The 13810-nt window shown below is 42.9% G+C and overlaps 1 protein-coding gene across 1 annotated transcript in view; it reads left to right on the top strand.

The window, feature by feature from the left end:
- Positions 1–13810, top strand: part of LOXHD1 (lipoxygenase homology PLAT domains 1) — a 132722-nt gene that overhangs the window by 37672 nt on the left and 81240 nt on the right. The window contains exons 10-14 of the mRNA XM_088054653.1: positions 109–269; positions 591–677; positions 3222–3357; positions 5198–5352; positions 8773–8933. Coding sequence (XP_087910779.1) covers positions 109–269; positions 591–677; positions 3222–3357; positions 5198–5352; positions 8773–8933 — 700 coding nt within the window. The remainder of the gene's footprint in view (positions 1–108; positions 270–590; positions 678–3221; positions 3358–5197; positions 5353–8772; positions 8934–13810) is intronic.

The following is a 13810-nucleotide window of genomic DNA, read 5'->3' as shown; positions in this document are numbered from 1 at the left end:
GTCCTACCCTCTCTACCTACCAGGGGAAACAATGATAGTTATGTTTTTCACCAGGTCACCCTATAAAAATTACTTTTTAAAGCAAGTATCTTTAACCTTTCTTTCTAGAAAACCCCTGGTCTCTGTGGATCTGGACAAGTGACATTAAAAATGCAGGAACAGATGCCACCATCTTCTTCCAGATTTATGGAGACAAAGGGAAGTCAGATGAGATGAAGCTAGACAACAATTCAGACAACTTTGAAACTGGACAGACTGACAAATTCATGGTAAGAATCTTGTGGAAGTGGCAGATATGGCTTGGTCTTGTTGTTCAGGGCTTTAGCTTCAATCCCAGGCAGAAAGTCATCAGTATGAGATTTTTACTCTATTAGAACCTTCTAAAGTTGAGGTGAAGTCGCACCATTTGACAATGATGCAAATGATTTACTTCCCTATGGATATGGCTTGTCTTCCCAAAACAGGGAAGAGGCTGGTATTTTTTGAGTTCTCTCTGATTTACCTCTTGAAACATGTCCAGAGGTGCCCTTTGTCTGTGTGCTTTGCTGACTTACAAAAATGCACATTGCACCTTTTCTACCCGCTTACAGATAGAGCTTCCTGATCTCGGCACCTTTTATAAGCTTCGGATATGGCACGAGAAAAGAAATCCCTTTGCTGGCTGGCATCTGAATAAGGTGAGGGGACAGCAAGGGAAGGTACACCTGGAAAGCCAGGCTGGTGGCAGAGGTCTGCAGTGCCAGTCCTGGGTCACTGTGTTCCCCAGCAGGCAGCTGAGCTTGATGTGCAGTGCTCTGAGATGCCTGCCTTGTCAGAGGACAAAGTAAAATGGTCTGAGGTTGCACCAGGGAAGGATTAGATTGAATATTAGGGAAAATCCCTTAGGGGAAAGGCTTGTGCAGCCCCAGTACAGCTGCCCAGGGCAGTGGTGCAGTCTCCATCCCCGGAGGGATTTAAAAGCTGTGTGAATGTGGCACCTGGGGACATGAGTCAGTGGTGGCCTGAGCTGTACTTGATGATCCTTGAAGGCTTTTCCAACCCAAATGATTGTGTGATTTTGTATGTGGGAAATGAGAGCAATGGGGAGAGGCAGCTCCCAACAGCCCAGACTGATGGTGAAAATCCCACTTTCCCACCTTTCCCATCAGACAAGTGATGCACTCATCTCACTGCTACCAGGGGTTTCTTCCTTGCTCTCCAGAAATCTTTCTATTCTTAGACACCACTATTGTACAGAAAGGCAAACCAAGTCCTTCGATGGCTTGTAACAAAACACCTGATTCCAGCAGAGATTGCACAGTGAAGCATCCCCTGCCCTGAAGTGCTGACAGCCCTGTGATGGGGGGTGAACTCCTGCAGGCTGGGGGAGGCATGGAGATGTGCAGAGGAGAGCAGCCCTGTGCTGTGTGGGAGATGACAAAGATGATCTGCTCAATCTTCACTCACACATCCTTTGCTCTATCAGCATTGATTACTGTGCTATCACCCCTCACCTGGATTGGACAGCAAGTCCTGATCTGATCTTCACCCCTGCTCCTCCTGAACAGCTTGGATGACATTCTCTGCGCTTAACAAAACACATGCTTTGCTCTGCATCTGTAAATAAGTGTGTTGATAAGCCACAGTTTACCACTTGGAGCTTTTTCTTTCACTCCTTTAGGGTGCTTTGACACATCTTGCTCTCCTGCATTGTCTTGGAGCTGTGGAACCATCCACTGCCAACACCCATCTCCAGGGGCAGGAGGGCATCAAGTGCTGTTATTGTCACCACATGGTGACAGACACAAAGAAGTGTCTGGCTGGGACAGACAGCCCTTTTCTTTCTTTGTTTCAAAGAACTTGCAGGTCAGACTTTGGGCCACTGCAATCATCCCTATAGTTTCTTCACAGATGATCACCAAGAATGTTTGTATCTTCCACAGCTGTATATTTCCCTATCTAATTTTCCTGCAGAAAACTTATGTTCAAGAAGGACAAGAGGTAACTTAGAGTGTGTCTAGGATTCCCTTTTGGCCAAACTGTCTAATAAACCTGGTTAAGATGCATGAAATTAATTGATGGTCTTGTGGTTGGACGCATTTTAGGCCTTTCTCAACCGAAATGATTCTGTGATTCCATGACTTGATGAAAATCAGTCTGTCTTTATACGCCCAGTCTGATGTTTTCTGGATGCATCAGGCTCATGGCACGTGAATCCCAGCACCTGTAGCACCTAAGAAATTAGATGAAACCTGAGTGATGCTTTGTTCTAGTCCTCCCACATTCTGGTTTGCTTCATGTTGGGTCAGGCTTCCATTTTCTGTCACAAGAACCTAGAACAGCCACACTGGTCAGGCCAGAAGTCCCATGAGCCCAGCATCCTCTCTCTTGTGTCACATAAGGCCATGGTTTTAGAAATGTAAGAAAAAAAGACAAGCATTTATGGTGCTTCCTTCTCACATTCTTTCAGTTTTTTACTATTTCCAGTTGGACATTTATTTCCTAAACTGATCTACCAGACAGAAAGCATTTAGCAGGTTTATTTTTCCAATTATTAGTTCAAAGTTTCCAGCCTCCCCCCGAACATTTAAATTTTCAGCAACCTTAATAGCTTTTGGCAAGGACTTCACAGGCTGATTGTGTCTTTTTTTGTTTTGTTTTGTTTAGAACTGTCTTACACAGGCATCATTTGATGCTCTGTATTTCTTGAGGCAGAAGAGGGAACAGCTGATCCCTCTCTGCTTTCTCTATTGTCACCTGTGATTTTGACAGTCCACCATCATACCCTCGATTTACACACTTCAACAGACAACTGCAGAGCACCACCTTATTTGCTCATTACTCCTTTGGGAGCTACTGCAGATCTTTTTTCATGGTTCCTGCAATTTTATTTATTTTTCTTTCTCAGTGCATTGATTCTCATCAGCAAGAACTGGCCCCATCCCTGATACGCTCTTTGGGGCTGTAGAGTGCACATGGTGAGCCAATTGCAGAGCCACAGAATCCCTCAAAAGTCCCTCAAAGCCATGGAGTGATTGGAGAAGGGAAGAATGAACGGCCATCAGCTGTGGCAGGCTGCTCCATGCATCACTACAGTGCACAAGCTGGACGGTCTCATTATTAATATGTTTTATTTCTCTGCTGCTACCTACTCTTGCCTCCTTGGCAAAAAACCTGTCAGGATCTTGTTGCTTTTTTGCCTTTAAGCCTCTGAACTCATGCGGTGTTTTGGTTTAATGAAGGTAACTCTGCTGAAAACGCTGACAAAAGAAAAATACTCATTCAACTGCGGCCGCTGGCTAGATATAAATGAAGAGGACAATGAGATCGTGCGGGAACTCCCCGCCGAGGGATCTCTGGTGACTGAAGTCATGCCAGGTGAGAGCCACAGGCTCTGTGCAGGGGCTTGCTTAGGACCTGAATAGAAAGAAACCCTCTTTGTGTGAGAGATGCACAGGCAGACTGATGCAATTCAATTAACTTCTCTTTCTGGCACTTTCTCTCTGCAGTATTTTCTGTGTGCATCATTAGCTGCATGAAGCCTGAGAAATCCCAGCCTTTTATTAATTTTTTTTTTTTTTTCTGGAGCAGATTTCTCTATGGTGGGAAGTGGGAGAGATCTGGCCACAGCACAATAGTTTCCAGGGCTTGGATTTTGTTGTTTATTTAATTTATTTTTTAAATTTTGTAATTTTTTTCCGCTCTCCCTTAAAATGCGAAATGCAAGGTTTGAGGAATATTCATGGAAAGCAAGCTTAGTTGAAATGCAGTCTAAATTTTGACAATCATATTTTGGGCTTTAAAGTTTTATTTAGTTATATTCAAATTTATGCAGCTGTATGTATAAATATATAGTAAGTTGCACAGCACAGTGGTATGTGCATATGCATCTTTCAGTATGTATGAGCAATCCAAACTATTTATTCTTTTAATTGAACTTGAGATTTAATTAAGAAAAGCTGAAGAACTTTGTCCTGGCTTCCTGGAGCAGCCACTTCTGCCTTGACCTTGTGTAACAAGAATTAATTCTACTTAGAGGGAAATTTTAGGAGAGCAGAACATCTCGAGGTAGCCAGTGGGATTTTTCACCTTTCCACCAAAGCACCCACACTCTGTAAACCTTGAGTCCCCCGTTTCCTGAAATTTCTGGTTCTGACGTTGCTGATCTGCATGCAGTGGAGCAGTTTCTCAGAAGAGGAAGAGTAATTGTAATTGCAGATGTTATTAAAATGTAAATAAACCTGGTTTTGAAATGTATTTTTAATCAGCTGTGGAGAGGACAGCTTGAATCCTCGCTCAGGCACTTTCCTGTGTGGAGAATTTGTGCTGAGCAGAGGTGAGATGCAGCACCTCTGTGTCTGGCTTGAAGGTGGATTTTGGAGGGAGGGTGGGAGCACTGAGTCTTGTTCCCCCCCCACGCTGGAGAAAAGGGGATCCCTCTCAAAATCTGGTCTGTGGGCTGGCTCTTTGTGATAATTCTTCCTATAAATCCTTCATCCATTGGGAAGGGAGGGCAGAGAGGAGGCCATGGTCAGGGGAGGAATGTGGCAGATCAAAATCCATCCAGAAAAAATGCATGACAACCTTAAAGGTGAAAAGCAGGCAAGATAATCCAACCTGCTGCATAAAGTTTGGACTCTTGGAGGGAGGATCTTGGGGGGCCGTTTCCAACCTTTCTGATGTAATGATTTTATGATTCTATGATTATAACTGTCCCAAGGGGATAGGGCCAACTGGGCCTGTCTTGTCCTGTAAATCCAACATGAAGAGCCCATTCCTCAGGTCTCTCTTGTGCCTTTCTAACTCTTCTTATCTACCTGCCATGGCCCTGGATGCTGAAAATGTCATTTTCTCCACGCACATTGCAGGGTTCCCCACCACCGGGGCCATCTTGGGAAGGCAGAAGGGGAGGTAGCAGGACACAGGCGCTCCACTTCATGAGGTTTTCCTTCAAAGGCCCATGATTTTTATGTCCTTCTTTGGAGGACTTTTATGGGTTCTCTCAATGCTTTCAAGTCTTTCTATTTTAGCTTTTTTTTCCCCTCCCCTTTTCCTAGCGGTAATGCGGAAGTGTACAAGCCAATACATCAGCAGAAGTGCAAGCTGGAAGTACGAGCGCCTAAAGTTAATTACAAGCCTGTCAAAAAGGCGCAGTAAATTGAAACGGCGATTAATGGCGCTGCTGCTGGGGTTGTTTTGCTAATTTGTGTCTCCCCAGTGATCAAGTACCGCGTGACGGTGTGCACGGGCACGGTGAGCGGGAGTGGCACGGACGCCAACGTCTTCGTCTGCCTCATCGGCGACCAGGGGGACACGGGCGAGCGCGTCCTCTACAACTGCATCAACACCGTCAATAAATTTGAGAAAGGCAACGTAAGTTCACGCAGCAGCACCTCTACACAAGGTTTTTAAAGAGTGTGATGGTTTTATAATTTTTATTAATTTTTTAAATTTTTTTTTTAAATGTGTGTTTGTAAACTCAGCTGATTTCCTTGCCAGCTCAGGCTGGGGAAGTGGGAAGAAATAAATCTTGTCAACAGAGCATCGTAACAGGTTGCAGCTGTAGGGAGGCCTGGGTCGGGGACAGTGTGCCCTTGCTTGATGTTTGCTCATGAAAGAGTCTCTTGGTTTGCTCCCCATCTAAGTTCTGACTGCTGAAATTGCATCTGCAGATTGGGGAAGGCTTCCAGGAAATCTTCCAGGAATAAAATAAAGCCTTTTTCCTTCCATCTAATATAGCAAAAATTTGGCTCCCTGGGGCAAAGGAAGAAAAAAGCATCTTATTTAATGTGAAAGTCAGAACCCAAAGCGTAATATGTTTCCTTTACAGATACTCCAGTCTCCCTCAACCATGCTGCACTCAATTTTATGTCTTATTTTCAAGCTGATTTTCAATATATTTTTGTCTGTCCAAGTCCAGAATGTAGGGGGGTGGAAATGGACTGAAATGAAGATGGAGCTTATTCCCTGTAAAGCTGGAGATAATGAAGTTGAAGAGTAGTTAAAGCCCTTGCAGCATTGGCAGTATCAGCAAGCAAATAGTTTGCTGATTTGATCTATAGGGTCATGCTACTTAATATGTATCCAATTTTGCATCTCTAGGGTCCAACTTAGACTGGTAAATTGTAATCAATATCTCCAGAAGGAGATTTTGAGAATCTGATCACAGAACTCTGGAGAGTTCTCTCATCTCTCATGTCATTATTTGATTGAAGGTTCAGAGTGGAAAAAAAATGAAGATAAAAGGAGGTCACGTTTTCAAAATAGACCATTGAATTTAGGCTTCTGAAATATGCATTAGCACTTTGAATTTGCCTTTGAGTGTCCAGAATTTCCAATTCTTCACTGAAATCACTGAGCTCTTCTAGACTTTAAAAGAACTTCTGTCAAAGCACAATTTCTTGTGCTTCCAAGATCTGTCTGTGGAAACATGGCAATTATACACTGTGAGAGTCCATTCTGCTTCTAAATTATATATAGGTTTGCATAAATGGACTTTGCAAACATCTTTTTTTGCCTATGCATTGACATTATAGATATTTTAGTTAAAAGGTAGATCCAAGATGTAAAGGATGGCATTTTGTCATTTGATGAAGCCTGTGTAAAAATGGCAGCAAAATGAGTCATGTTTTGGTGCTGAAGACTGTCCCAGTGCAGTTCCAAAGAAAGATGCTTGGTTTGCAGAGAATACAAATATTTTAAACACAGATAATGGCTATTTTATGGGATGCTCCATCCTTGTCCAAGTCCAGGTTGGATGAGACTTGGATCCACTTGGTCTAGGGGAAGGTGTCCCTGCCCATGTCGGGTCCCTTTAAGGTCCCTTCCCACGAAGACAATTCTAGGGTTCTGTGATGATTCTATGATATTTATTCACAAAAATAAGTTGTAGGCTAACTTGCATGAAGGAGGATAAAAAGGGAAAAAATAATTTTGTCAATCAAATGATGTGATTAGTAGTATGCAGATGACATAAACCAAACTGGAGTCTATTAGTGGAAAACTGCTCTCCTGGCACGAGGAGCTGAAAGCTGGTGAATGAATGGGAAGCTGTTTAAGAATTGATCCTGACAGACTTAAAGCTCATATATTCAAGAAGCTGAATGAGTATATCTACACTGATTAACTCAGATACCCTGTTAAAAAGAAATGTTGCTAAGTCAGTACGGTCTCTAATCTATAGCCACTTAAACCAATAGTACCTTGATTACCAATTTAACTTTAAAAGTTTGCCTGCAGATGCAAACTAACAGCCTGTGCAGAAAGTAGGATTTAAAGATGCCTCTAAATTAGGTGTTTGCCCTGTTGTGGTTCCAGTTAGTTACTTACTCATTAATTTATATCAGCCATTAATAAGTAAGGTGAGCATCAGGACTAATGAATTAAATTACATTGACTTGGACTGAGTCAGTGAGGTTTTGATGCCTTAAATCCCCAATTCAGCAGTTTTGAGTGTGTAGGTAGCATTGACATAAGTCCATCATTAACACTTTAATCAGTGGCAAAATGTTTAGCTGTCTTCATTCTGAAGGTCAGTTTGGAGACCTGAATGTTGACCTAATTGTTATAATTTTAATAAATTTCAGTATTTGCTTAAATAATGCCTTGCCACCATGTTTCCTGGGAGCTAGCTGGATGTGTGCTAGCACCATGAGTGCTTTTGGGAGATGAAGAACAGCCCAAAGATAGTGGTTATTAGTGGTTATCTTTCTTCTGACCTAAGCAAGGCATCCACAGCAGTCATGTCTTCTTGTTGGGCTGTACACTGCAGATGTGCTGTGTTTACACCCAATATTTACCATGCCCGTGCCATGTCTGTGCATCTGTACATGGGACACAGATACTTTTGCCTGGCCTGGTTCCCAGAGGAGTAACTCACTCTCTTAATGCATTTCTCTTCCCTCATTCATCAGGGACTGCTGGTGACAGTCAGCTTTTGGGTAACAGAGCTCTGATCTTGAGGGACCATCTCTTGGGCTGATTTGTAGCTTGGTTATTTGAGCCTATTTCCAGGGAAACAAAAAAAAAAAACAAAACCAAAAACAAACCAAAACCAAACAAACAAACAAAGAAAAAATCCACCCAAAAAAACCACAAAAAACAAAAACAAAAAAGACCCAAAAAAAGGCAAAAAAACCCCCAACCATCTACAAACAAAACTAAATAAACCTAACTAACAACAAACAAAACAAAACAAAACAAAAGACGTTATGTCTCTTGTGAGGTATTGAGAGTGGTTATCTGCTGGGTTTGGTTCACACCACGCTCCAAACACAACTCATGGAGCAGCTGGACATACCCCTGTGCAGCCCTGCCCATACTGGCATGGCAGGAAATTAAATGGGGTTAAATTGTGCTGTCTGACTTTAGCACAGTGTAACGACTTTGAACTGTACCTCCAGACACCTCCAAAGATTTGGTCTGAAGTGACCTGCTTCTGACTCCTCAGAAAGCTTATATCTGAGCAGGGGTTTGAATGTGGATTTCCTGCCTCTCTGTATGAATTTCTTAATAATCAAATTATTTCTCTTTTTTACAGTTGTGGAGGGCATGCAATGACATGGCAGATTTAAAATGCTGGCGGATCATGTGCTTACAAATCTAACCTTGCACATCTATCACAAATATTCAGGCTTTTTATTCTTTGGTAAATTCGTACTTTCTCCTTCATCTTGTGAAGAATTATCTTGCAGCACGCTGATGATGTTGGTTTGATTGCAATAATAAATTTGAGTTGCTTGTTTGCTTTTAAGGAGAAATATTGCCTTACCTTTTTTATTCTCCTCCTCAAAGGCTGATGAATTCTTCATTGAAGCAGTAACGCTGAAGCAGGTGAGGAGGGTGAGGATAGGGCATGATGGCAAAGGAGGAAGCAGTGGCTGGTACCTTGCCAAAGTGATAGTAAGGGAAGAAGGACAGCCAGAAAGTGAGGCTGTGGAATTCCCCTGCTACAGGTACAGGAAACAATGCTTGCAAATTAAGTCTCTGTCTCTGCATTTGCCAGACTTTGAAGAGCCTAGTTATTGGTCCATGACTAGAATTTTCTGAGCACAGCTTAATCCTTTTTATTTATTAATTTTTTCTTTTTTTTTTCTTTTTTTTTTTTTTTTTTCCTTCTAAGCCTGAAAGCAAAGAGTGTGTTTTGGGAGGTTTAAGATATAGTTAACTCCCCTTACCAAATGACCAGCAATCTGGATTGTGAATTTCTCAGCAATTAGCTCAGTAATGCAGAGAATTTCCAAAAGACAAAATGCAACCTTCCAGTACCACACCCAGTGCAATTGCCTGCTGCAGAAACACACTCTGCAACCTGCTGGTGTTACTGCATGTAACGAGGTTTCAGTCCCTCACATGCTCATCCCATCTTTCTGGCAGAAATGGGATGCTATTTTTGTGTTGGGAGCATGCAAAATTATTGTGCTGCCATCTCGAGAGCTCCTTGCATGAGGGGAAATGCATATCATGCAGACAGAGACAGTGGCAGGGCAGAGGGCTGTGGCTTACCCCTGTGGGTGGGTTATTAGCCTAGTCTTCTCTTCCCTAGACAATCAAGTGGCCAAAAAAAAAAATATGCTGTATTGAGGCTGCCTGTGAGGAGCAAGATGCATGATCTGTCCTGGCACTAACTGGGGTCTGCCTCAGCACTGCAGCACAAACTGGGGAGAGATGGGTGAAAACATTAAAGATTAACTCCAGTGTATTCCCACTTATCCACTCCGGATGTCCACCATGTAGGATGGACATAGGGTGAGCTCCATTTAACAGCACCATGATGTTCTAAAAAATCATCTCCCAGGAACAAGTGGGATTGTAAAACTCAAACACAATTATTTTAAGATTGAAGACAAAGGTAAAGCCTCTAAGCTGGTTACTTGTCCCTTGAAAGAACTCCGCTATAATTAGGGGAACCAAATACAAAACAGGAGCCAGCCCCAGCCTCTTGGCATTGCTAAAGCCCCATCACATCAGAGAGCAAATTCACCAGGGAGACAGCACGGAGCAGCAGATACAATGTCATGTTGGTTGTGAAAAGCGAGCCTTCTCTCCCTTCTCAGAGAACAAACAACCACATAGTCATTGCTGCCTTTTGATTCATATTTAACAACCATATGTTTTACTGAGTTAAGCAAGCAAGCTAGACAGGTTTTTCTTTGGACATGAAGTGTCCATGTGAAGGGCTGTTTTGCTCAGTCTCCTCAGAGATATTTCTGTGTGTCACTGCACACAGCAGCTGGCTCATTTTAGAGATTTCCTTTTGGAATTGTCTCCATATGTGACTGCTAAACTGGGTGTCTTCCATCAGCTCACAGTGACGCCCTTCCCCTTCAGTTTGCACTTGTGGATCAGGAACACCAGTGGGGCATTCCCCTCAGGCCAGAGACAGGAAGAGGACAGAGAGAAAAACCAAAGACCTTATCCCCAAAATGTTCATGGTGTACCTTCAGGCTTCAGGTCACCAGCGATGGAATTCCACTCTTCTTATCTTTCTAAATGTCTCTTTTTCCCAAGCGATATCAGTGTTGCTCTTGTGGCTTTATTTGCTGTCCTTGTGCCAGCATTATCCCTTTCCTCTCAGATTGAGAAGGTGACATGACTGATCGCCATCAAGCACAGGGACAGCTGCTCCCTCTCATTCCCTTTGGTGCCCGTGTCTCCCGAGAGACTGAGGCATCATCGCAGTGTACGGGTGTCGTCATGGACTCTGGAGAGATCTGAGGGCGAAGGTGCTCACCCACTGCATCCTCCACGTGAGGCATAGACACTTCCATGGCCTGCAGCGTTTGGATGTTCCCCTCCACTCCTGTAGGCCAAGGACAGCTTATGTCCTCACTGCTTTGGCAGAAGCTCAGGGACTCCTGCTTCATGCACCTCTTCAGGGGCAAGACGCTGAAAGAAGTTCTGTCCAAGAAGAGGCAGCGCCCAGTGAGGTTAGTTAGAGACTCCACCCAAGGGGTACACCAGGGAGGATGCTCTTTCTGCTTGGCCAGTAGACATGTTGTTCTCACTGCCTTCATCTCTGAGACTTGATTAACTTCCACTCTTCTACACAGCACAATTTTATGGTCTGGAGAAAACACCTTTCGCTGCTGGGTTCATACTGAAAGCTACTTTGCTGACCTTGTGACACTCAGCTGCTCCTGTGAGACAGCTAGAGGAAAAAAATGCCTTCCAGCAGAAACACATCTCACCTGTGGAGAAAGCTCCACAAGCTCCTTACCTCTGTGCAAACCGGGCTGCCAGACACATGGGGAGCAGATTATCAAACAGCTGCCTAACCAGCTTCCTCTCTAACTGATATCTTTAACATACCCTTATAGATCTTCATTGCATAGAACTTGTTGAAGCCTCCCTGTTCCTGTTATTTACATATTTCTACACAAGACTATGTTTTGCCTTTTAATTTGAAATCTTTTCTGCAACTCCATAGGATCATCTATCACTCAGTAATCACAAGAGCTGTGTAAGAAGAGCTGTCTTTGTTGTACAAGGGAGCCAGCAGAGATAAAGAGAAGCTAAGTGGATTAATTGTGAGTTTGTGTCAGAATCAGGAAGAGCATCGAGAAATAACAACTCCCAGGCCTGTGCTTTCAACTCTTTAAACAGTTGGCTTAGAGTCAGTGATTTTTAAAGCAGTCATTTGATGCGTGCTTGCAAGAAGTAAATGCAAGTTTCTTCCCCAAGCATTATTTGCAGAATTACCAGTACATCACTTGGATGCAGTACTGTTCCTTCCTTGAATGACCACATGGCATTATAATATCCATGCTTTTAGGAACTGAATGCTGAATCATTCGGTGGCATCACTGAGCTTGTAACACCTGATGTGGTTTAGGTATGGCGATGATGAATACTGCTGCAAAACTCAAAATTAAGGGAGTTCCACTTTTGCCACAGAAATGGAGCCAAACTTTTTTGAAGATCAGAACTGAGTTCTTCTGGTGTCACTTTCTCCTCAAAGCTCTCTGGAAGTCCAGGAATGGACTAGCTGACATGCTCTAAAACAGACTATTTTTTATTATATTTATATCCCAGACAGAAATGAATTTTCAATCAGACAAAGTCGTGAGTTCGTGATAGGATAGAATTTTGCATGCTATAAATCATTACAACTCCACTAAAATCTTCAGTGATATGTCATTAAAATTTTTTTTCTGAGCATATGGCCCCCACCATCCTAATTTTTCTCCAGCACAAGCATAAGGGAACATTGTTAATTCTCTGAAGAACAACAGACCATGAATGGGATGATGCACTAGGAGACTCCTGTGAAAGAACATTTATTCTATCAAATGCCAAAAAATATTCATCCTACAAAAGAGCCAGAGAAACATCCTTTTCTTGCCTAAAAATAAACTGAAATGTCTATCTCTTTTTACACATTTTTGTATATAGGTTATATTTAAAGGCACACACAAATACATATGTGCCTCTGAGTCTAATGGAAGTGCCAATCATTCTAATTGCATTCAGCCTGGGTTTCAAATGCTATATATGATGTCATATTGTATTTTTTCCAGTGGTCACCTGACTCTCTGATCCTCTAGAAATTCTGAAGTGGCTTTCATGTCATATTTCTGTCCTCTTTGAGTTATATTGGTCATAAAGCATCTCTTTTAAACCAGAGATGTGACACAGGACACAGCTACACCCTTGCAAAATCCACAGTGGCATGTGAATTACATTCACTGAAATCATACAGAGGCTCTAATAAAATAAAAGATTTTGACATGTCTTTTGTACTAGGGATATGATGGCACTGTGCTGAAATATTCTGTTTTCTGCAGCCAGATGTGTCAATCCATTTGTGTTTGGGGTAAGACTATAAACCCCTGTTTTCAATCTGCTGCTCAGTGATATGCTGTTGGAATTACACTGAAGTGAAATTAGGATATTGATGCATATGTAATGAAAGGAAGGGATGCAGTGGCATTGCTCATCCAGATATTTCCTCTGTCACTAATCTTCTCGAGAAAACAGTGCTTCTGCCACTCCTGGCTGTTCTCCTGGCTGAAACAGCACAAGGAGCTTTAAAGCCACTTCTGATAAACCTCCCTCTTCCTCCTCCAGTCCAAGATATCCTCTGTCTCTTGCCATCACTATCTACCAACACTGGAGGGAATTTCTTTATCTCAGGGCATGTCCTGCTTTTCTGATTCTCTTTTCTCCTCTGTCCTCACTGCTGGAGCAGTTAGCATTCGCTGTGCTGCACACAGAGATCTGTTTCTTGTGGGATGTATTTTTATCCTGCCACCTCAGAGCAGGCGAGATTCACGCAGATTTATCCCAGATACCCCCAAAAATGTCAGCAATGGCAAAGGTGACAGAAAACAGCAGCATGTCCACTGGCAACAGAAACAGCAGCTAGCAGGGCACAAAAAACAGAAGGCAAGTAGAAGTGTGTCTACCTTGTGAGCTTCTGCCTTTCTGAAGGTCATGCTGAGTTCAATAGTCCTGGGGTGGTGGAATTCAGGCTTGAATTTTGTGGGTCCTCCCAGTTAACATCCATGTACACAGAAGCATCTTGACTTTTGGGATGACATGATCCCCTAGCCATTGGATACCTGTCCAAGGATGTGAATCCTGAGCCAGCATCAAGAACTACATAAGACAAAGATATTAAGGACCAGTTTTAACAGGTAAAATAACCCCCATCCCACCCCTGCCCCAAAACAGCAATAAACAAGACAACGTGATGCCTTAGCATGCTCTTATTGCAATCTACCCTTGCTCAATTTTTGTCACCAGTTTCATGGTCTTCCCCACAGAGTTTTCTGCTCCTCTATCCCACTACAGCCCTTAGCCTCCTCTGAGGCACATCAGATGCCCTCAC

The sequence above is a fragment of the Pseudopodoces humilis genome, chromosome 4 (assembly GCF_049639895.1).
Source record: "Pseudopodoces humilis isolate 2021_Gansu_Grassland_sample_001 chromosome 4, ASM4963989v1, whole genome shotgun sequence".
Classification (NCBI taxonomy): Eukaryota; Metazoa; Chordata; class Aves; order Passeriformes; family Paridae; genus Pseudopodoces; species Pseudopodoces humilis.
The sequence above is the reverse complement of the archived record's forward strand: the minus strand, read 5'-3'. Positions and strand labels throughout refer to the sequence as shown.